General features: G+C 29.6%; 2 protein-coding genes across 3 annotated transcripts; both read left to right on the forward strand.

Annotated features, from left to right (window-relative positions):
* The first annotated feature begins 1,000 nt into the window (after positions 1-1,000).
* LOC120074113 (MADS-box protein AGL42-like) lies at positions 1,001-11,219 on the forward strand. Of its 2 annotated transcripts, none has more exons than XM_039027135.1 (7): positions 1,001-1,735; positions 4,365-4,449; positions 5,193-5,254; positions 5,333-5,432; positions 6,065-6,106; positions 6,201-6,242; positions 11,086-11,219. In XM_039027135.1, the coding sequence occupies exons 1-7, from the start codon at positions 1,554-1,556 to the stop codon at positions 11,164-11,166; spliced, it is 594 nt and encodes a 197-aa protein (XP_038883063.1). In that variant the 5' UTR covers positions 1,001-1,553; the 3' UTR covers positions 11,167-11,219. The 2 variants fall into 2 exon arrangements, with proteins under 2 accessions (XP_038883063.1, XP_038883070.1); XM_039027142.1 differs by having other exon boundaries at positions 5,196-5,254.
* Positions 11,220-17,033: 5,814 nt separating this feature from the next.
* Positions 17,034-20,149, forward strand: LOC120073400. The gene is made up of 4 exons (XM_039026243.1): positions 17,034-17,525; positions 17,643-17,755; positions 17,842-18,672; positions 19,184-20,149. Exons 1-4 carry the CDS (start codon positions 17,300-17,302, stop codon positions 19,820-19,822), a joined length of 1,809 nt encoding a protein of 602 aa, XP_038882171.1. The 5' UTR covers positions 17,034-17,299; the 3' UTR covers positions 19,823-20,149.
* The last annotated feature ends 2,825 nt before the right edge of the window (positions 20,150-22,974 follow it).

A 22,974-nucleotide genomic window follows, 5' to 3' on the forward strand; every position in this document is an offset into this window, starting at 1 on the left:
AAAGTCTAGAGATTAAAATAAAATATTATTCAAAATTTAGGGACTATAACAGACATTTTTAAAGGTTTAGAGACTAAAATAGAACCTTGTTTAATGTTTAGGGACTAAAATAAGATTTGAACCAAACAAAAACAAAGTTGTATTTTATGTTTTCAAATATAGGTTTGGTAGCAACATTAAAAAATTGAATTCTAATCTAAACAACTATAAACTAGTTGTAGTTACCCACTAATTATTTATGAATATGTTTTAGATTAAAAAAAATTGTATAATTATGTTTTATAAATCATATAATTTATAGGAAAAAAATGAAATTTTGGTCCCTGTGGTTTGAAGTAAGTTAAAATTTAAGTATGGTTTATACTTAAAATTTACCATCTGTAGTTTAATAAAAGCTTCATAATAAATAATCCCTATGATAGTAACTATTTGAGAGGATTTAACAAACCATATGTAGACTATCAAACCATAAAAACTAAATTCTAAATTTTAGAATCACATAGACTAACTTTTAACTTTATACAAACCATAGGAACCAAACTTGAAATTTAACCTAATTTAATTTATAATACATTATATAATACATGTTTTAATTTTTTTAAAAAAACTGAATTGAGTTTATGACATGACATACTATATTTCTAATTTTTTTAATCTCTATTTAATATAATTCTGCATTTTAAATTGTAAAAATCAAATTATGAATACAAAGAAAACATAAAAATGTTGTTTTCAGAATTTATATGGTTTAGATCATAGAATCTAAAAACAGTTTTCTGAAACAGAATTTAGATTGTCTGTCAAACATATATTAACCGAACTCGTTAAATTTGAAAATATAAAAACAGATTGTGAAGCAAGGATAGAATTTCTAGATTGACAATCCATGACCATTTTCTTTTATCAGCATAGAATATATTATTTATTTATTGATTTAATAATCTATATTTCTTTTTTAGGGTATGTGTTTGGTTCCTTTTATGTGTGGTTTAGAGGAAATGTTAGAGGACAAAGGGAATAAAAATTAGTGTATAAATGAAAGAGGAAATATAATGAAAAGGGCATTGAGTCCTGGAGAAGAAGTGATGAATGCAACATTTCAATAATCAACCAATCCCTCCCGTGTGTGTTAAAAACCCTTTATAGGGTTTCTAAAATTTCTTCCATTTCCTTTTTCTTCTAAAATCTCTTCTACCTGTTTTTCACCATTTTCCCCACTTCTGTTTTTGGCTCTAAATCACTTCTTTTTGTGTTTGGGGGGCCTTTTTATTTTATTTTATTTTTCCATTTTTGAACCAAAAACAAAAACTCTCTTTTTCTGGGGTTTCTGGGTTTTGAGTTTTTTATGCTATTTTTGGTTTTTAAGCTATTTTCTTTCTCTCAAACTTTTTCAAAACTCTTTCTTCCCTTGTTTGTTTTGTAAGATATATACATAAATCCATTATTGAAGCACCCATTTTTTAAAATTTTGGCTCTGATCTGAACAACCCTTTAAAAGAAAAAAAAAAAAAGAAAAAAGAAAAAAAAAAGAAAGTGAGTAAGAATAGAAAAAAATGGTGAGAGGAAAAGTAGAAATGAAACGGATAGAAAATGCGACAAGTCGGCAGGTAACGTTCTCAAAGAGACGAAATGGACTATTGAAGAAGGCGTATGAACTATCTGTGCTGTGTGATGCTGAAGTTGCTGTCATCATTTTCTCACAAAAAGGCCGTCTCTATGAATTTGCAAGCTCTGAGTATGTTTTCAATTTCTTTTCCTTTTTAAGTTTGAATAAATGGTTTGGTCTGCAACTATTATATATCCACCCTTTTTTCCACTCTCTGAATCAAACCTACTTCCTGTGCTATACTTTATTCAAGTTGTTGTACTTTTTTTTTTTTTTTTTTTTTTGTGATTTTTTGAAGATTTTCCGGAAATTTTAATCATTTTCCCCATCTCTGATGAAGAGACTTATTTGGTAACTTTTTAGGTAGTAATTGGTGCTAAGTTGGGTAAGTATGTGGCAACTGATCCCTTTATCCTTTTCTATCATTTAATTTCTTGATTAAAAAAACAAAAAAGCTTGGAGGTCGATTTTATTTTATTTTATTTTTAGGCAAGTAGATTTGAGAGAGTTATGTAGCCTGTGTTTGTGTAATCTGAGTTTTGGCTCTGATTTTTTGCAATTCTCTCTTTTTTTTTTTTTTTTTGGTTTGTTTTTGGTATGTGAACGGTTCAGACCTTTATAAAAAGAACTTATTGATCCACTTTGTATTCTAAACAATCGTTCTCTGTTGGTATGAACTGGGTTAAGTAGTCAATGAGAAAATAAGTTAATTTATAAGAGGATTTTTAAAAATAGAAAAATAAGAAAAATTATTTATATAAAATAACAAAATTTTAATTAAACCAGAGAAAGTTCATAAAAGTCTATCACTATTTTTTTTACTATTTTTTAAATAATTTAACATTTGTTCTATTTGTAAAAAGTTCTCTTAATTATATAGTACTGGGAAAAGAATTAGAACATAGAATTGCATAAAGAGCCAATTTACATAGTTTGTATAATTTCTATTTGAATAAATTGTAATTAAATTTCATTTATAGGTTATTTTAAAACTATTGAAATATTATATTATTAGATAATATGAGATTTTACCTCAAAATTAATTGATTCTTGGATCCATGGTGAACCCAAACGAGACACCATCTTGGAGATTTTACATTGAAAAAGTCTAGATACCTTACAAATTTGATAAGATAGATGGATTATTCCTTTCGTTGTCAATTGGTTTTCAGATGTAACTCATGTTAATATGTTATCTAATATATAAATGAGTTCAAAATGAATATTATATGTATTGTTTTCTTTTTGCTCTATGAATATTTCTGTTTATTATTATTATTATTATTATTTTGTAAAGTTTCTAGAGAGAAAATATAGTTGCCTATAAATTAACAGCCTTGACACTTCTTCTAAATATTATTTAGTGAGGATAAATGTCTTTCTAGTGTTGGTCATCACTCTCGTTCTTGATTGTCTTGCTTGCTTCAAAAAAATAAAAATAAATTAGCATGTCTATACTATTCTTGAGAATTAAATATCATATTTACTCTAGATAGTTTAAAATTAATTTTATTTTAATAAATTTAAAATAAAATACAGTTTATTTTTATTACTTTAAATATTATTGTTAATTTGAAAAACATAAGTTTTTTAAATTCATAATTGGTAAAACAATTGAGAGATTGAATCAAATTTTTAGATGATTTATTCCCCACGGATGAGCTATGCTTGGAATCTATATTGTTCACTTTTTCTATTTTAATTTTATTAACCATATATTTTTTTAAAATCTTCATCTTTATTGTTTCTTATTTTTTTACATTGTGAATAATAACATTTTAAAATAACAAATGGAAGTGGTTTGTTTAGTTGTTCTCGGCTCAAATTTTTCACATAACATAAATAAAAGCATTATCTAATAACAGTTGACTTACAAAAATTTATTAAGATTTTTTTTAAACAAAGTATTATATAAACTTCGAATATTAAACTTACAAAAATAATTTTCAAATAAAACATCTATTTTCTTTCTGAACATAGAAGGTTGGAGAACAAGAAATTAGAAAGATATCAAACAGTTTCTCAAGGGAAAAAGAGGAGGAAAAAAAGATATCAATCAGTTTATGTATGCAGTATGCTCATACATACACATAAATAAAAGAAAGTAAGAGCAAAAAATTAAACAATAAACAGTTTCCAAATGTGGTTCTATCTATTTTTTCAAAAGAGTAAACTCCAAATAAGAAATTAGAATATTACCGAACGAGTGCTTCCTAACTTGTATAGAGTTCTTGAAGTAAAAAATCATGTATTCTGCATATAAATTAAATTTTATGTTGCTATAATTGTTGGATGATATAATATGAAATTTGTATTCATCCATTAGCTTAAAATGTGTGTGTGTATATATATATATTGAATTGTAGAGTAAATATAAGCATAATAGAGTTTGTAGGTAAGTAAAACTGTATAGGGATAGAGACGAAGAAATAAAAATGAGGAGTGAATAGTGAAGTGGGTAGTACTATACACTGTAGGAGATGAAATGAATTGGTGCAAGGGGATGAATACTTAACCTCTTTTTTTCCCCCCCTTTTTCAAGTACGAGTGATGTTGAAAATGAATGGACAGAGTGAATAGTGTTGTGCAATAAGGATAAGGATGAAAAATACTAATATATATATATATATAGCTCTTAAAAATAAGTTGTTTCAAATACAATGTTAAAACTTATTCGGAAGTACATATTTTGAATTGTATATGAACATATAAGCTGCAAATGAATGTGTTGTGGTTTTGGTTTATACTATTGTTTCAGGATGCCAAGGATTGTGGAGCGCTATCGCAAATGTGCAAGAGATGCCAAAAACAATACCAAATTTGATAGACAACTTCAATTACAGGTTTCTTCCCCATCAAAACAAAACCAAACTATGAACATCTTCTTCCTCACAAATCATTCACCTTACTCCCATCATATTTTCTTCTTTCATAACTTTGATTTAGTTTTTGGATTTTAAAATATTACATTTTCTCTTCTTTTATTTTTTAGTTTAGTTTCGATTTAATCTCTATGTTTTTTTAATAATAGACTAAAGAATAAGAGATCGAGAGGTACATTTGGATATCTCGACTAGGTTGATACATTCATAACATTCTCATCATGTCATAAAACCAACATCTCAATATTTTTAAATCTTACCATTCTATTCTTGAGGTTTTAGTTTAACTTTTAAAATTAATAAATAGAAAATCAACCTAAATAATAAGGTGAAAAATTATACTCAAAAGTCAAGGGTAATAATATATAACACTGACCAAATGAAACTAAACTCAGAATTTGAAGTTAAAAGAGCAATGTTTAGAATCTTGAGGCAAAAAATGGAAAACAAACTAAAAACTAAAAGACAAAAAATATATTTTCAAAGTTGCTCATTCACTTTATGATAGAAATAAATAAGTAAATAAGTATCACAAAACAATCGAAAGCAAAGTGATATAAAATAAATGAATAACCTTGAGCCAATCATATCATTCTTTGTATTGGATTGAACTTATTATTTCATAGACTTTTGCTTCTCAGTTCTTAGTTAAGACTAAGGTTTTGGTTGCTTGAATTCATCATTCATGCTCCATTTTCGTTTAGCAGTCAAGGGTTGAAGCTGAAAGCATTAATAAGAAGATGGAGTTACTGCAACTTTCTCACAGGTAAATTTTTATTCATTTCATATAATTTAAATTAATCTCTTTTCAAATATGGAATAATGTTTCTATATATGTATATAGGAAGCTATTGGGATATGGACTGGATTCTTGTTCCCTTGATGAACTTCAAGTACTTGATGCTCAGCTTCAACGAAGCCTCTTCCAAATTAGGGCCAGAAAGGTATAAATATACGTTTTTAATTCATTATAAATATAAACCCTGTGAATTGAGGTTTGTCTCGTTGGTCTCTCATTTTTTCAAAATTATAAATTTAGTTCTTAAACTTTTTTATTTTAAATTTCACTTGGATGCACAAAATACAGAATTGAAAGGTGGATACGTATTAGACACTAAGATTTAGTATTAAATAGATAAATATTTGATTTAGCACTAAACAGCTAGTAATTTCTCAAACTACTATTGCCCCTAGATTACAATTTTTTTTCCTTCATTATTAATCAAACATGGTTGAAAAACATTGGTCCAGTTTAGTAACCATTTCGTTTTTTTTTTTTATTCTTCAAAATTCAATTTATTTCTTCCTCATTTCTTACAACTATTTTCATATTTCTTAAGTATGATAATTGAATTCTTAGTCAAATTCCAAAAATAAAAATAAGTTTTTAAAAGCTATTTTTTTATTTTTCAAAATTTAGCTTAGTTTTAAATCGTTGGTAAAAAGTAGATAATAAAAAAAGAAATTTAGAGACAAAAGTAATGTTTATAAACTTAATTTTTAAAAATAAAAAACCAAAAAAAAAAAAAAAAAAAAAAAAAAAAAAACTCATAAACTTGAAAATGTTGTGTTCTAGGCTCAGCTATACAAGGAGCAGCTTCAACAACTACAAGAAAAGGTAATTAATTCAGTTCGAAATGTCTTAAAACCTAATCATTTTGCTAATTTCATTATTATTTTAAGATCCAACACTTATTTTATGTCCAATTCAGGAAAGACTACTTTCCGAAGAAAAGAAGAAATTGTCTTTAAAGGTGAATAACTCTTTCGAGCTTGTTCTTTTTTTTTTTTTTTTTCTTTTTTTCTTTATATATATATATATAAAATTTTGTGTGCTCTGTTATAATTTCTGTACGTTAAGTTGAGTTATGCTGCATTTTCCTAATCATTTATTACATGGTGGAAAAAATTTGTAAGCTATAAAAGTTAAGGTGGAATTTAGAAAGAAATCATAAACATAGTTTTTAAATTTTGGCAGAGATCATAGAGGTGAAAATATAGGTGTATAGAAGCCCATCCCTCACCTTTAATTTGGAAGGATTTTTAAGCAAAATACTTTCTTGTTTATTCATTCGTTTCATTTAGATGCAGCTATAAAACAAAGGTACATTGAAAAGTATAGAAAATAAATGTAAGTTATTATCCGTCCTTAACAAATTTAATATTTCTGCCTCCACCTCCTGTTTTATTTTTTTCATTAGTAATTGATTAATCAACACTCTAATAATTTTTTAATAGACCGTGTTTAAAGATTTAAAGCTCAAAGAAAGCTAGTATTTGATAGCCTGTTTGCTTCCGTGTTCCTGAGTTTACGGTCTCGTTCAATAACTATTTGATTGTCATTTCCATCTTCAAATTTATTTATTTGTTATTTATTTTTTATAATGATTTAGAAAATCAGCAAGATTTTGAAAACTATAAAAAATAATTTTTAAAAATTTATTTTTGTTTTTAAAATTTGGTTAAGAATTTAAATAAAAAAGATGCAAATCATTAAGTAATAGAGAGGAAATAAATTTAATTTTCAATAACTAAAAGTAAAAAAGAAAATGGTTTCCAAACAAAGTTTACAATGTTTGGTCTGAATGTTTAATGTTTTTCATTTTTCTAAACGAATTTACAATTGTACTGGAATTTTCAGGAAAAAATATAAATAAAAAAACAAAGTCTCCTGTTTTTTAATCTAATTTCTTCTTAATCCTAATTAAAAATTAAAAATATTATTTTATAATTTATTTTAGTATTCAAAAGTATAATAAATATCTAAAAATAAATTAAATATAGTTTTTATTATTTAATTTTATGAACTTATTTTCACCCTAAAGTATATATTTTTTAAATTGTAGAGAACGTCAAATAAGAGAGGATTGTTTTCAAATATAGAAAAATGAATTAAAATATATACAAAATATAGTAAAATTTCATAATCTATCAATGATAAATATTGATAATAATAGATGTTGGTAGAAGTGTATCTATCATTATTATGAAATTTTGTTATATTTTGTAAATATTTTTAATAATTTTGTGATTTGAAATAATTGAAATAAAAAAGAATAAAAAGAAACCGTAAAACTCTTATCCAATAGTTTCAATTGAAAAATGAAATAAAAATTTTGAAACAAGAGACGATCAAATGTTTCCCTTGAACATTTAATAATTAAGTTAACTTGTATAGATCTGTTAAAAAGGATTAAACATTTATTTTTCATTTTTTAAACAAAAAAAATCATACATTTGCAAATAATTGGAAAAAAGATTGGAGTTGGGTTGGAAGTGGAACTATAATTTAAACTCATCTTGAAGAATCTACATATATTCTCTGTTTCTGCATTAAAAAAAATGAGATAATCTGAATGAAAGTATTTAACTCTTATATGCATCCAGAACTTGTCCAGCGCTTGTCCCTCAACGGTCACATTTTTAATTTTTTAAACAGAGCTTTAATTAATATTCAAAACCATTGAGTTTTAGTCTATAATTTTTTTTTTTAGAATATGTGATATTATTATACAACAATAAGGGGATCTCACAACTCGGGATCAAGGCATCAAAGCAACAAAGCACAATCAAAGACAGAGCAAGAAAACCAAAACAAAGACAACAAGATAAAACCAGAACAAAACCAACACAAAAACGAAAACCCGCCAACCACCAGGAAGAAAGGCAGAGAAGAGCCCAAAACCCCACAAAGAAGGGGCTACAACAAAATAGAGAACAACGTGAAGTTCAAAAGAAAAAATATCCATATACATACTAGATAAGATCAAGAATGTTAACTCACCAGGAAGTAGCACGAGCACGAACTATAAAACCATAAGGTGAACTAGAGCAAACACTGACCTTGGTCGACTTCCATGCAGTCGTTGATTACGCTTCTACTAGATGTAGTATATGAACACACAACAAAACACGTAACAACTTACTATGCACCCCCTTACCCGACCCCACTCGACACAACTAACTCAACTCTACATCCCAACCAGCCACCCGATGCGTCGAACCCAGTTAATGCAACATACTAGACCACACCTCTTTCCCAAACCCACACTCAAAAAATAAATGATCTCGCGACTCCACACCTCTCCCACACAAAAGACACCCCCCTCCTCGACCCCCCAACAACACACCCCAACTCCTCAACCAATCTCGCATATCCAACCTATCCCTCACTGTTAACCACACACAGAAGGAGTCGTGCGAGATACCACCTCTCGCCCACAAAGTACCAGCCTAAGACACCTAGGACGACGAGGACGTATATCTCCCAAGCACTAGCGATAGAAAATCGACCACTAGCATCCGACACCCACACCCAATAATCCTCTCCCCTCACCCTAGGCCCCATTACCTAGATAAGACCCCAGATCTCAAGTAGCTCTTAAGACACTGTAGGCCACTTCCAACCTCCCTCGCCACTCATGAACTCCGACAACCGCGTTTCCAAACTACTCCTTGCATCATGAACCACCTTAGACCTGTATGGATCCAAAATTACTCCCTCCGGCAGCCAAGGATCCCACCAAATAAAACAAGATCGTCTATCGCCGATCATCAAACGAATAAAATGTTTGAATCTATCTCTACTTTGCAAGATAGCCCTCAAGCACAAAGATTTCCCAACCTCATTCCGAACAGCCCACAACGATCGCCTGCACAAAACATACACCTCCACCCATGCCACTCATAGTGACCCCGATTTAATTAAGAGAAGCGAGAGCAGCTTCATAATAGCAACCTGGTGCCAAGAGACCATATGCTTCACACCCAACCCTCCCCCCTCCTCATCCCACGCCACCCGTGCACCACCCCGACTCACCACATTATCCTTCCATAAATAACTTCGTAACAGACGATCAACCTCATGAGTTACACACGCAGGTAACACGAAGATGCTGCACCAAAAAACCTGAAAGGACTGTAAAACATACCTAACAAGCTACAATCTCCCAACAAATGAGAGGGACCTCGCTATCCAGCTTCTAATACAAGTTGTAATCCTCTGTATCAAAGGCGCACAATCCACAGCCCTCAACTGATTCACCGATAAAGGTAAACACAGATATCTAACAGGCAACGAACCAAGAGAGACACCCATATATGCAGCTAGTTCCTCCGTCTCCCCAGACTCCATACTTGCAACAAACATGGAACTCTTCCCAACATTTGCAACTAACCCAAACAGTTCTGCAAACTCTTACAATACCTACCTCACAAATTCCAAAGAATCTCTCTCAGCTGCACAGAAAATTATCAAATCGTCTGTAAAAACCAAATGAGTTAGACCTAAACGCTCACACCAGTCATGGAACCTAAACCATACAGGAGGTTCAACCTAGACAAGACCTCCATCACCATCACAAACAAAAAAGGAGACAATGGATCCCCCTGCCTCAACCTTTTCCTACCAGGAAAAAACCCTTCAAGCGAACCATTAATCATCACAGAGAACTTAGGTGAAGTAACACAAGCCCTCACCTAACTAACAAACTAAAGGGGCGTACCTATAAACAACAACATACCAAACAAAAAATCTCAATTCACCGAATCGTATGCCTTCTGAAGGTCTACCTTTAACACACAATGCGACTTCCCTTTGCCCTCCTTATAGCTCCCTACGAGTTCCTGGCACAATAAAATATTATCGAAAATCGACCTATCCGGAACAAACGCAGACTGATTATCACTGATGAAATCAGGCAACCACAACCGCAATCTCTCAGCTAAGATCTTCGAGATACATTTATACACATGAAATTTTTTATTTTAATATTTTAGTCTATAAATTTAATATTTAAGAATGGGATCTCATTCAATTATTTATTTATTTTTCTTTAATTTTTTTCCCAAATATTAAGTTATAGTATCCAATCACAAGAAATTTCTGTCCATGAAATCTCTTCGTCAAAAGAAATTTTAGTGAGAAGAAACATAACCTAGAGAGTTTAGATGAAGAAAAGAAGTTTTTAGAAAATTCTTTATTATACTTAATTGTATTCTTATTGGTCATTCAAAGTTCAAAATAAGGTTCTACTTATCACAGAAAAATAATAAATTTTTACTCGATAAAAATGAAATATGCATGTAATAACCAGTGAACAAAATCATTGAAAGAAAGAAACAAAATAAAAAATTGTCGGTTTTCTTTTCTTTTTGTTGTTAATTTGGTCGTTAGCTGCAGTTAAAGGAGTCAAAAGAGTTTCTTGCATGCTACCTTCTCTTTACGTTTAAACTCATTATTAACAATTAGATTGGTAGCATTTTTAAGAATAATAATTTAGTGTATAATATAATTTAAAAGAAATTGTAAACATAAACTAGTCTATCGACGATAGACTTCTATTTTTGATAAACTCTCAAGTCTATCAGTGATGACTTATATCATTGATAGACTTTTACTAGTGATATGGTTTATCATCGATAGATTCCTATCAATAATATGGTTTATCATTGATAGACTATTTAAATTTGATCATATTTGTAATTTTTTTTATATTATGTATATTTGTTAATATTTTGAGTCTAATGTCTATATTTGTAACTGTGTCGTTATTTTACTTCAAACCAATAACTTTAATTTTCACTATGTACTCGCAGGTTACAGCTCACGGTGCCGCCGCTATGCACGGCTGCCGGAGGAGCCCAACTTCGGTAGTCAACACCCAATTGTCAATTTGATCGTACGTGGATGACATATATATATATTCAACGTTACCCAAACACAAAAAAGCTTTATTATATATATATATATATATATATATATATATATTATAATTCATTATATATTTCCCTTGTAATTCGATTTTTAATAGTTCATGAAACTAATAAACATCTGCCAAATTGATGTAATATTCTGTTCCAACTTTTATTATTATTATTATGATTATTATTAAAACTTTCATATTTGAAACAAGTTTTTGAAATTTTAATTTCATGTTTAATAGTTTCTAGAAAATTTTAAATGTATTCTGGTGACTTTAGTATATATATTCTTCAATTAACAAATCTATCAAATATAAATTGAATTTTATTTGTATTAGAACATTAAGTTTTCACCTAAAGCAAGCATAGTTCAACTAATATTTATTATGTGTTACCAACTAAAATTTTTTTTGTTAAGATATCCTCGTTGGTCCATTGTACTTAAAAAAGAAAAAAACTATCAATTTCATGTTTGATGAGTCCATAAGTTTTAAAAAATATCAAATAGACCAAAGATTAATAAGACATAAGAATGTCCAAGGATGGTAGTTCTTTCTTTTTTCTTGATTAGGTTGTTGAAAACTGAAATTTAGAAATTGCAATAATATTTGTGATTTATGCAGCTGTTTCTTTAGAAATGCAATCTGATGTCAATTACTTGGTATATAGTCTGTAAGGAGCTATGTCTTTTGTTTTTAAATTAATGGATTTAGCATTTAAGATTAGTTGTATTAGAGAACTTTTAAAAAAAAAATGATGTATTTGGGCCTTTATAGGGCTTGGAAAATTTTACCGTATAGAATAGACTGGCACCGGTTTGTGCGGCCAACAAGGGTTGAATAATCAATGTGTTTGGAAGAGAGAGAGAGAGAGCAAAACAAAATGAAACTTCTTTTAAAGTTAGAAAAAGAAAATATTGCATTCAAACATCAATCATTGTGTTTTATTTAAGAATTCAAGATCAAACTTGGCATTCTCCTCTATTCTATATATCCAAAGGGTTGCTGACAATAGAAGAAGAATATTAATAATGGAGAAAGGGAAAACCCATCTCTCTCTCTTAATAATGCTAAATTGGTATGATTGAATAAGGTTATGGAACAAGGAGGGGCCTCCCCTACCATTTCTCTCATGTATATCACTTCTCCAATAGTAGCAATTTTGTGGCCTTGTGCATCATGTTGGAGAGTGAAATTTTTAAATTTCATTACTACTTCAATATAATAAACGTACCTATATTTCTTCACATTTATGTAAATCAGAGATCAATGTAGTTTGAGAAAATTATATTAGAAGATGTTGTGGTCCAAACAAAGTCCAAAGTCCATGGGTGGGCGAAAGTACAAGTGAAACCAAGAGGCAACATGGATTAACGGACATTCTAAGAGAGAAAAATTAGAGTCTCGTGTTCTGGGCTACCAAATTGGCTCAAAGAATAATTGAGCCAAGCTTAATACTCTGAGTTGACTAGACGAGCTCAATGTTGGCATCCTGCAACCTCAAGATCCACAATCTCTCTAACATCATTAGCACGTTACATGTAACCATAGGCAAGTGTCAGATGGAGGACAACCTCGAGTCCTGCAATCACCTTGACACCATCGACGTTATGTGTGATAAGAGGAGAGGACAGAGAAAGGATTTATAAAAAGCTCAATTTCAAAGACTCCAAAGGGGGAGGAGAGAGAAAATAATCTCTAAAAAAGATCTTATACTTAGGTTGAATTATACACTTTCTATAATAATTTAGACATCAAAATGTGGTAGGCTCGACACCACATTAGTGTGAGGATTAGAAAAAATGGATCAAAGGTCAAACTGATAAGGAGCTTGCAATAAGAACGATTGCTGACGAGATATGAAGTGAAAAAAGAAAAGGGAAAGTATGATTTTAGGGGACATGAGGATGTGTGTGGGTTTAGTTAGTGTTTGTCTGAATGCTATTTAGAGGCAGGAAGCAGGATATGCATAAAAACAATGGCATCACTGCAATTCACCATAATCATATGTCCACCACTCAAATAATGTCTCCACACCCTTTCCTCTTAACTTTACAAACTTTTGAATTTCAAATTTCTTATCTCTCTATCTGTCTATCTCTCTCTCTCCGTTAATATTGCAGTAGTATTATTATTAATTTTTTATGAGGCAGGGAATATTATTAATTTGTAAGCAGGGAATCTGCAAAGTTTTCCCCAAAAACTGAATCTGAAACATCACATTGTCCTAGAATAATGTGCACAACAATTTTCTTTATTTTTTTTTAACCTAAGATTTATCAAAAATACCTTCTTTGTTGTCTTTTTAGCATTTCACTTTGTTCATATTATTGGACGAGTATGCAAATAACATGCGGACTAAGGGCTCTAATTAAAAATAATTATAATAACAATTCGACAAATTGGAATCTAAAATAGTTGGGAGGAATTGAAAATTATTTCTAGAGAAAGTTTCCAATAATAATAAAAAAAAAAAAGGGAATATTTTATGCACCGTATAATATATATAGATCATTGAATTGATATAATAATAACGAAATATGGTAATTTAGACTCCCTTTGGGAGTATCTGTGAATGAGATACTTTCTTTATAAGTCCTTCTGAAAAAGACATATTAAAGCGATTTTGTAAAGAACTTTTGAATTTCTTTATAATATTTTCTTATACAAACACAAATTAAAAAAAAAAAAAAAAAAAAAATCTTTTTTCTGGTGAAAGTAACATTAAAGTGTTTTTTTTAAAAAAAAAAAAATCAATTCTTTTCCCTATATGTATGAAATGAAAGCTTAAATAATTTTAAAACACTTCTTAAAGTTAAAAAAGAAGTTTTGATAGATTAATATTTATTCTTAATCACTTATAAATTATATTTACATACAATTTTCTTACTACAAATATATATTCCCCTCCGAGTCTTTGAACATGTTTTTTTTTTCTTAGTTGCTAGCTAATTAATCTTTGTTATTTTTTTATTCACTAAATGTCTTCATTTGAGTAAGTTTTTCTCAACAATATATTATTACATAAAACTAAATATCTCTCTATACTCTAAAGTCTAAAAATGATGGTTAGGAGAGTTGGACATGGATCCTATAAATATGTTAGATGATATAATATTAACTTTACCTTCACTTAGGGATGAGCATGAAAGACCAAAAAATCGAATCTACCGATTGAACCAAAGTCAGTCGGTCGGTGTCGGTTTGGAAAAATTCCAAATAAAAAATTTTCAAAAAATTTTAAAGAATAAAACCGACCGACCAATTGACTTTTACTCATCAACAGTTAAGGTCGATTTGAATATTTACTAAACTAACCATAGTCGAATCAACGATGGTTTGATAAAAAAAACCAACTCCTGAACGATGCTAATTCTTAGCTTCACTCATCAGTTTGTGTGTGGTCCAATGCAATGAGATATGTATATGTGTTTGAAAGTGGGATCCAAAACTGAGCACTTTACAGGTTTACACTGTCCTTAATATCCCTCTTTCTGCTTACTCATGTCTCATATCCAAACAATTCCCTTCCTACCCTACTCTTCACATGCATTTCCTTTCCCACACTATAACATATATATTTTTATATATTATTCCTTTCCCCCTTTTAAATCATATACTTTTTACTATCTTTATCATATACTTTCATTTAATCTTTTCATACCTTTTCTCATAAAATCTTGTATGGATGCAACACAAAAAGCTTTTGCTTTTTCCCTTTCTCTAACTTTACTGTCAAATTGATTCCATTCCTTTCTAAACTATACATGATTGGAACACTTATTACTATATCTATCATACCCACTAATAAAAAGGAATGTTTTTTTTTTTTTTTTTTATATAAGTCTATTATGTTTTTCTAAAATTTATTTACAAAGAATGTCATTAAAAAAATTAATTATCAATAATAAGTGAGCTATTCAAGTGCTATTAATAAGAATAATTTATTTTAGATAAATAAAAATAGTTTGAAATTTATTATTAAAAAATGTATGGAGATTATTTTTTAAAAAACAATTTATCAAAATTATTTTAAACTTATTATGAACAAATAAAGATTAAGAAATAAATTTATCATCGGAGAGCGATAAAAGTAATGGAAATAATATATAATTTTGCCACTTTATCTTTTCGAAAACAGGATTAAGACATATTTAATAGTACAATAGTAGTGCCATATTTGAAAGACCTCTTGTTTGCTAAGATATGCCACATTTGTATAAGTTATTATTCATAAACATGGTAGAAATTTGAAATAGCTAACTATTTGAAACAATATTTTAGATTTTTCTATTTTTTTTTCTTGGAAATAGTAACCTTAACCGAAAAGTTTGATTAGTATAAAATAAATTTGTACTAAAAAAAATTTAACTAAAAAGGAATAAAATTTTAAATGCAACCATAATTGCTAATGAGTGAACAAAATGTAAGAAAAAGATTTAAAAAGTTTTGCTGTTACTTATGAAACGATTTAAAATATTAAAAAAAAAAAACTTTAGAGTCTCAAAAGTTCTATAACAACTTTTTGGGTTGTTACCACCATATAAAAGGGTCCATTTTTCATTATTTTATGTAATCACTTGTAATTAGAATTGGTAAATTTGATTTTTTTTTTTGCAAATTAATTACAATTCAATTCTAACATCATTTTTTTGGTTGAATTTCTTTTATGTTCTGATCAATAAATAACCAAATATTGCGTATGATTATAGAGTAATATATATAAAACTGAAATCATTTAGACAACTTGAGTAATTAGAATTTGAGTGCGTGATTATTTTTCTAAAAGCATAATAATGATTATATACCGAATATATAGATGTACTTGAATTAATTATGGTAGGTCCGATCTATGTACCTAACAATGAAAAACAACAAACTAAGGAAACAAATAATTTTTTAAAAAAAAAAAAAAAAAAAAAATCTCATAGTCTCATCCTTGGAATTCAAAGTTATTGGAGGTTGGATGAGATTCCAAATCCTTGGCATATCAATTTATCCTCAAAATGTAGATCCTAGAGATGGATATTTTCTTTACAAAGATTCAAATTCAATTGCAACTTCAAGCTAAAATACAATAATAATTAATTTAAACGCCCAACCAGGACCAACTAATTTTTCCTTTACCTGCTTGGCCACTTCCATCACGACATAATTAAATACTTGGCATTATTACACTAAGATAACAACAAATCAGCTAATTAATAGGTTAATTCCTATATCATTTAACCATCTTCTATCGTATCTTTGAAAATGGAAGGTTTGCATTCATATTCAAATCTTTACCTAAAGAAAAAAAACGATAATATATTATCAACTTTGTACTTAATTAATTTGATTCATCAACAAACAATTTAATTAAAATTTGTCTTTAAAGTTTAAATTATATCATTAAAATAAATGAGAGGATGCATCTCCAAGAGTTAGGAAAATAAAAAACGGATGAGATTGGTATTGAAGATGTTTTGAAATTTTAGATAGGATATTATATACGATCAATTTTTTAGTTAGTTAAGGAATTGAAGATGTTAATGTCACATGAAAATAAGAGACGTTGGAGGCCTGAAATTGAATAAAATATTTATGATCCAAAAACAAAAACCATAACATTATTATATAAAGCTTTAGCTTCCCGGCCCACCTCTGCAGACTGCAAAGCCAACCAAGTGTATGTTCACCATCCTATTTTACTTATTCCCTTCGGCCATTTCAATTCCCTAGACATTATTTTTTTTAAAAAAAAGAAGAATTAAATTCAGAAAAAAAGAAAAAGAAAAAGGTTTATGGTTTTTTTTGGGGTTTGGGTGCGGTAAAACTTGGGAGTGAGTGTAAAAAAAGTAACACGGAAAAGGGGAGATAAATTTAGAGAGTACTGAGAACAACAACAGATCATACTTCTGGGTGTACTTAAATTCCTGAATTCTAATGTTACTGCCTTATATAAATATGCTTCATTTGATCCGCTTTTTTCGCTTCCCCTGCACAGAATCTCTCTTTCTGACATTTTTCCTTTTTCTTTTTTTCTTTTTTTTTTTTCTATATAACAAACAATCTTTCTTTCTTTCTGTTTACTCAAAAATTGAAAGAGCAGAGAGTGGAGTTTGCCGATTATGGGGAAGCAAAGGTATTGGGGCGGACAAGCAACTAAAAAAACACCCTCAGTTTCTACTAAAAGAGTAGTTAAAAATGATTTGGATAATGAAGCTTCTTCTTCTTCTACCTCTGCTGGCTGTATGTGTGCTGTTTTTCAGCTCTTTGATTTTCATCCTTTGAATCACCTCCCTTCTCAATCCTCTGTCTCTATCAACCCACCGCCTGACGACCATATTTCTAAAGGTTCTTTCTTTTTTCTGTTTGTTTTTTTTAATTCCCCTTATCAAAAGATCGAATTTTGAATTATGGGTTTGCTTGAAAATCAAATTTTGTGTAATGGGTGTTTGCCAAAAATTTCAGGCACTGAAGCACCACGAAACAGTTTGGAATCAGAGGAAGAAGAATTAGATATTTCTCCATTACCATGTACGAAGACGACTCCAAAACAAAAAGAAGACACCCTACGTTTCCCAGTAAGTATTAATTATTTGATTGTTTCCAAGAAAATTTATACATTGCTATAGCTTATACAATAAATAATTCTATGTGGTTGTTGCAGAAGGGTATTGTTCAGATCAAAACCAAAAGTAACGGAATAGCCAATAATTTGTCGGCGGGGAACGACTCTCCGAGCACCAAAACGCCAACTTTAGTAGCGAGATTAATGGGTTTGGATATTCTTCCTGAATCCAACTCTCCCTCAACCACACCCAGAAATGGTTATTCAAAAGCCAAAAAAAGAGGCGGGTCTCGTTCTTTGCCAGAAACTCCAAGAACATCTTGTGAAAGGAAATCAAATGTGGATAATTATCACCACCGTCTCTCACTTCAAATCCCCAATTACGATAATAAAGAGAATAACGCAAATACAAATCCAAGTCCAAGTCCAAGTCCAACCCATTATGCTAAAGAGATTGTGAAGCAAATCAAAGAAAGTGTTAGTAGAAAAGCTGGTCTCAACGATATTACCAATTATAATTACAATACAAGAAGAGATCAAGATATCATTAAACATACCAAACCCAAAAAGCTCTCGTCATTATCATCTTCTTCAGTATCTCCCAGACAGAGAGTATTGGAGCCGAAGAATAATTTCAACAAATTACACACTCAAAAAGTTGAAGGCATTAAAGAAGTGAGTTTAGGCACGACGAAGCCGAAGAAGCAGAAGGGCGTGAAGAGTGCAACAAGGGTGGCGGCGTTGAAAAAGGGTAATAAGCGAGAGGAGCCATTTGTAGTTCCTTCCCGAATCACAAAAGCCGCCATTGATGCTCCTCTTAAGAAAACTCCATTGTCTAATCAGCTTTTCAACTTCGGTTCTGTTCCCACTACTATCCTCATCAACAAACACCCTCCATTTTCCTCTCCCATCAAACCATCTTCTATGCAGGTACATTTTATTTTATTTTATTTTTCTTTTTCTATTTATTTGCTTCATCTCAATTTTCTATTAAAAAAAAAAAAAAAACAGTAATAAGACTTTTCATGTATCTTAATTAAAAAAGTTACAAATATATATTTTCTAAAATATGTTACATGATAAATTTTTATTATTGGACAATTATTTGGACCACACAGGTGTAGAGTAGCTTTACAACACTTTTTTCCCCCTTTTTTCATATCCTTATGCATGTGTGGTGACATGTTCCACTCTATCATTTCTTTTTCAAATTAGTTAAATTCTAACTTTAGCTTTTTAATGTTTAAAGAAGTTTATATTTGAATCCTCCCATTTCTATTTTGATTTTATCACCAAAAAAAGAAAATTATCACTTAATATCTACATCATTAAAAAATGATATGAAACTTCATATTCCTTAGATATTATTTTGTTAGAGATGATAACAAAGTAATTTAATTTTTAATTTGTTATCTTGTTCTTTTTTCTGTTGGGTCTACAGCCACCGTGCAAACGAAATCAATGTACGGATGAGACAGGCGATAAAGAATCAAAACGATACTTGCAATCAAATAACCACCAACACCTCATCCAATTGCCAACCAATAAAGACGGCAACAACCCCAAACATCACATCACAACCACCATCGCCGCCACGGCCGCTGCCGCAAATTGTAGTGACAACCGTGAGATCACGGCAGAGCTGGATTACGTCAGACAAATACTCCTCCGCCGTAGTACTACTACTTCCCCTACAGTGTACTCCTCCGTCTTCCTTGAAAATTTAAATTACAACAATGCCCATAATTATAATGTTTCAATTTCCCATAGAAAATTACTCTGCCACTTGGTGGAAGAGTTGTTGAAGCCATACCTCGAAGTTAAACCATACCGGTGCCCGGAGTCGGCGGAGCGGTGGCCGGATATGGTGGAGAAATTGTGTGAGAAAGTAAGAAAGTTGCCACGTACCAAGTGTGAGGTATTGGAGGACATAGATGGAATAATTGAAAAAGATTTGGACATTTTGGGAATTGGATTTGAGGACGAAAGTGAGGGGATGGTGAAAGAGATTGAGGAGTGGATCGTTGAGGAACTTTTGAAAGAAACGGTGCGTTTTGTTGAGACAGAGATGGCAGGATAATCACGTGGGAGATGCCACTTGGAAGCTTGGGACCCACATAGCTGGGGTAAAGATGCAGCGTTGGAATTACACGTGGAATGTTGACCCACCAGACAAACACTCCGATTTTTCGCTTCTGAAAAGGCAGTATTTTTTTTTTGGCAGAGGAATCCCATTTCTCCTTCTATGTACAAATTTTTTTTATTTCCTCTGTGAAATTCCCAAAAATTACAAAAGAAAAAAAAAAAAAAGAAAAAAGAAGAGATGCTATTTATGTAGTAGAGTAGCAATGGAGAGGAAAATATTTATATCCTATAACATAAAATTTAGTGTAAATTAATATTTTAAAGTACTGTTTTATTGATCCAATTCGTTTTTATTTTGTTCATACGATAATTGAAATGTTGATAATATAAATGATATATTTGAAATAAAAATGGGTAACTGTGTGTTGTGTGTGGTGGGTAGTGCGAGGAGATTATTATAATAATAAGAAAATTAAAAAGAAAATAAGAAAATAAGAAAGGCAACGAAGTTCAATAGATTTTGTTGGGAGGATGTGAGGGAAAAAAAGTAATAGGAAAGAGACAATCATTAAAAGATGAGATCATCCTCACATAATTAAATTATTATTGTGCCTTTTCAAGCCAACCGAAAGTCGTAAAACACTGTAAATTTATACATATCCTAAATACAAATGCTGACAACTTCAGACTCTGTGTGCGAGAGAGAGAGAGAGAGATTCTTGGACCACCTTTGTATAGATTGTTTTCTTGTGAGGGTTACCTTTGCAATATGAGCAACGAATTTCAAAATGTTCATACTTTTGGTTTATGTAAGGTTATATATGTAAATATATAACCCTTTTTTTTTTAATAAAAGCTATTTGTTTTACCAATTGAATTAAAGATGATCATAATGATATCTTCTCAAAGAGGAATGAGGTAGACAGTTGTTTCTTTCAAATCATCGCTACCATAAAATAGACACAAAGAATTGAATCAATGGATACAACATTGAAAATCTCCAATAAAATGTCTTGAAAAATAAAATATTGTTTTGTTTTTGAAATTTAGTTCAACACTCTATTGTGTAATTTTAGATATTTTTATACTACATATTATACATTATAAAGTTCAGTAGCTTAATAGTTTATTTAAATTTAAAAAAAGATAACCTTCTGATGATAGTTTATGGGCAAACTTTTCATTAAATTTAAAATTCCCGTGGCAAATTTAAACTTTTCCACCTTCACTTATGTCGTTTAGGTTTCTTTTTTTCTTTTCCTAAAAAAAAAAAAAAAAAAAGTCTTGGGGTGATATAATATATATTCAAAAGATTAAAATAATGGGGATAATAAGAAAAGGTCTGTGGTATCGTGCATGCAGAGAGAGATAATTTAAGGTTTAATGTCCAATGTGGATAAGATATGGCCGACATGTGGCCACGATAAATAATTAATTAAACAGGCAAAACAATGGAATAATTAAAAAGGTTGCAAGACAAAAGTGTGACCGTAGCACACTGGGTATAACCTGGAAATAAAGAAAAATGCAAGGGTCTGAACTCCAAAACAAAATGTTTCCCAGCACTTTGAAATCCAATTATGAGATTAAAATTAAAATAACATCAATTTCATAAATACAATTCTTTAATTTGAAAAGAAAAAAAAATAATGGAACTTGCTGAAAATCAGTGAAATTCAGAAGGGCCACTTTATATATAATTATAAGTGTCCAGATAAAGTATAAGTGAGAATAATTTTATTTAATGTCACACACAAACCATCATTAATACTATAAATTTTGAATCTCCTCTTTCAAACGCATATTAAAGTCAGGTCAAATTAAAAATAGTCAATATAAAAATTGTCGTAAGATATAATAATAACAATAACAATAATAATGTATATATATACACACGTATACATCAGTATATAGCTAGAGATGGTGAGAAATGTTTTAAAATTAGGGAGGTGAAATTAATGGATGGAGTACAAAGTCACGTGGTGGCATGATATGATTTTGGATGCTGTCCAAATACACAAAAAAATTGGCATGGCTTGAATCATTTTGGACATGATAATAAATAAAACATTAAATGTCCCTACATTATAACCCCATCGTATAAATCAAACTAACATAGAATTGAGCGGGAAAATTCAAATCATACATATTCATGTGCCTTATGTTTACGTTTGGGTTAGATCTTGGTCACGTGTGGAGATTTTAATCATATGCCCCAAACCAGCTTCATAATTTGCATTTGAAATAATTGACCAGAAAAAGGAAAAAAAAAAAAAAAAAAAAACCTCTGAGCCTTTTGAATGCGTTGTATATAATTGAGTTTAATCAATTATGGTATTGTACCTGTTTAATTAATTTTGCCATCAATTATGATGTTTATTTGAAATTATTTTCAGATGTGATCAATATCATCAATTATGATCAGTAAAAATATTTGTAATAATATAGAGCCCACTTATATATTGTAATTTCTGTTCAATTAAAAAATTTCTCTTGACTTTCTATATCAAAAGTATTTTAGTTTAAATGAAACAATTTCGAGTCTTTTTTTTAACCATTAAACTAATTTTGAGCTAGGGAAATAAATTCGTTATGCGCCAAATTCAATCATTAAAAATTCTATAAAAACTAAAATTTCGTTCGATAATCATTTGGTTTTTTGTTTTTTTTTAAAAAACTAAACATATTTCATTCATATTTTTTTACAATGATTTGCATCTTTTTTAAATATAATGGTTGAATTCTTAGCCAAATTCTAAAAACAAAAATAACTTTTTTAAAAAAATAGTTGCAAATATAGACATTAGATTGAAAGTATTAGCTTATATAACATAATATTAAAAAAAAATTGTAAATATGGCCAAAATTAAATAGTCTATCAGTGATAAACCATATTATTGGTAAGAGTCTATCAGTGATAGACCATATCACTGGTAAAAATCTATCAACGATAGAAGTCTATCATTAATAGATTTGTCTATATTTGCAATTTGTTTTAAATGATATTATACACTTGGTTATTATTCCTAAAAATACTATCGATTGTAATTATTCTTTTTGAAATTTACTTTTTTTTGTTATCCAAATTTAACTTGGTTTGTTAAATTATTTGTGAAAAATAGATAATAAATGAAAAAATCTGAAAGT

The sequence above is a fragment of the Benincasa hispida genome, chromosome 1 (assembly GCF_009727055.1).
Source record: "Benincasa hispida cultivar B227 chromosome 1, ASM972705v1, whole genome shotgun sequence".
NCBI classification, from domain to species: Eukaryota; Viridiplantae; Streptophyta; class Magnoliopsida; order Cucurbitales; family Cucurbitaceae; genus Benincasa; species Benincasa hispida.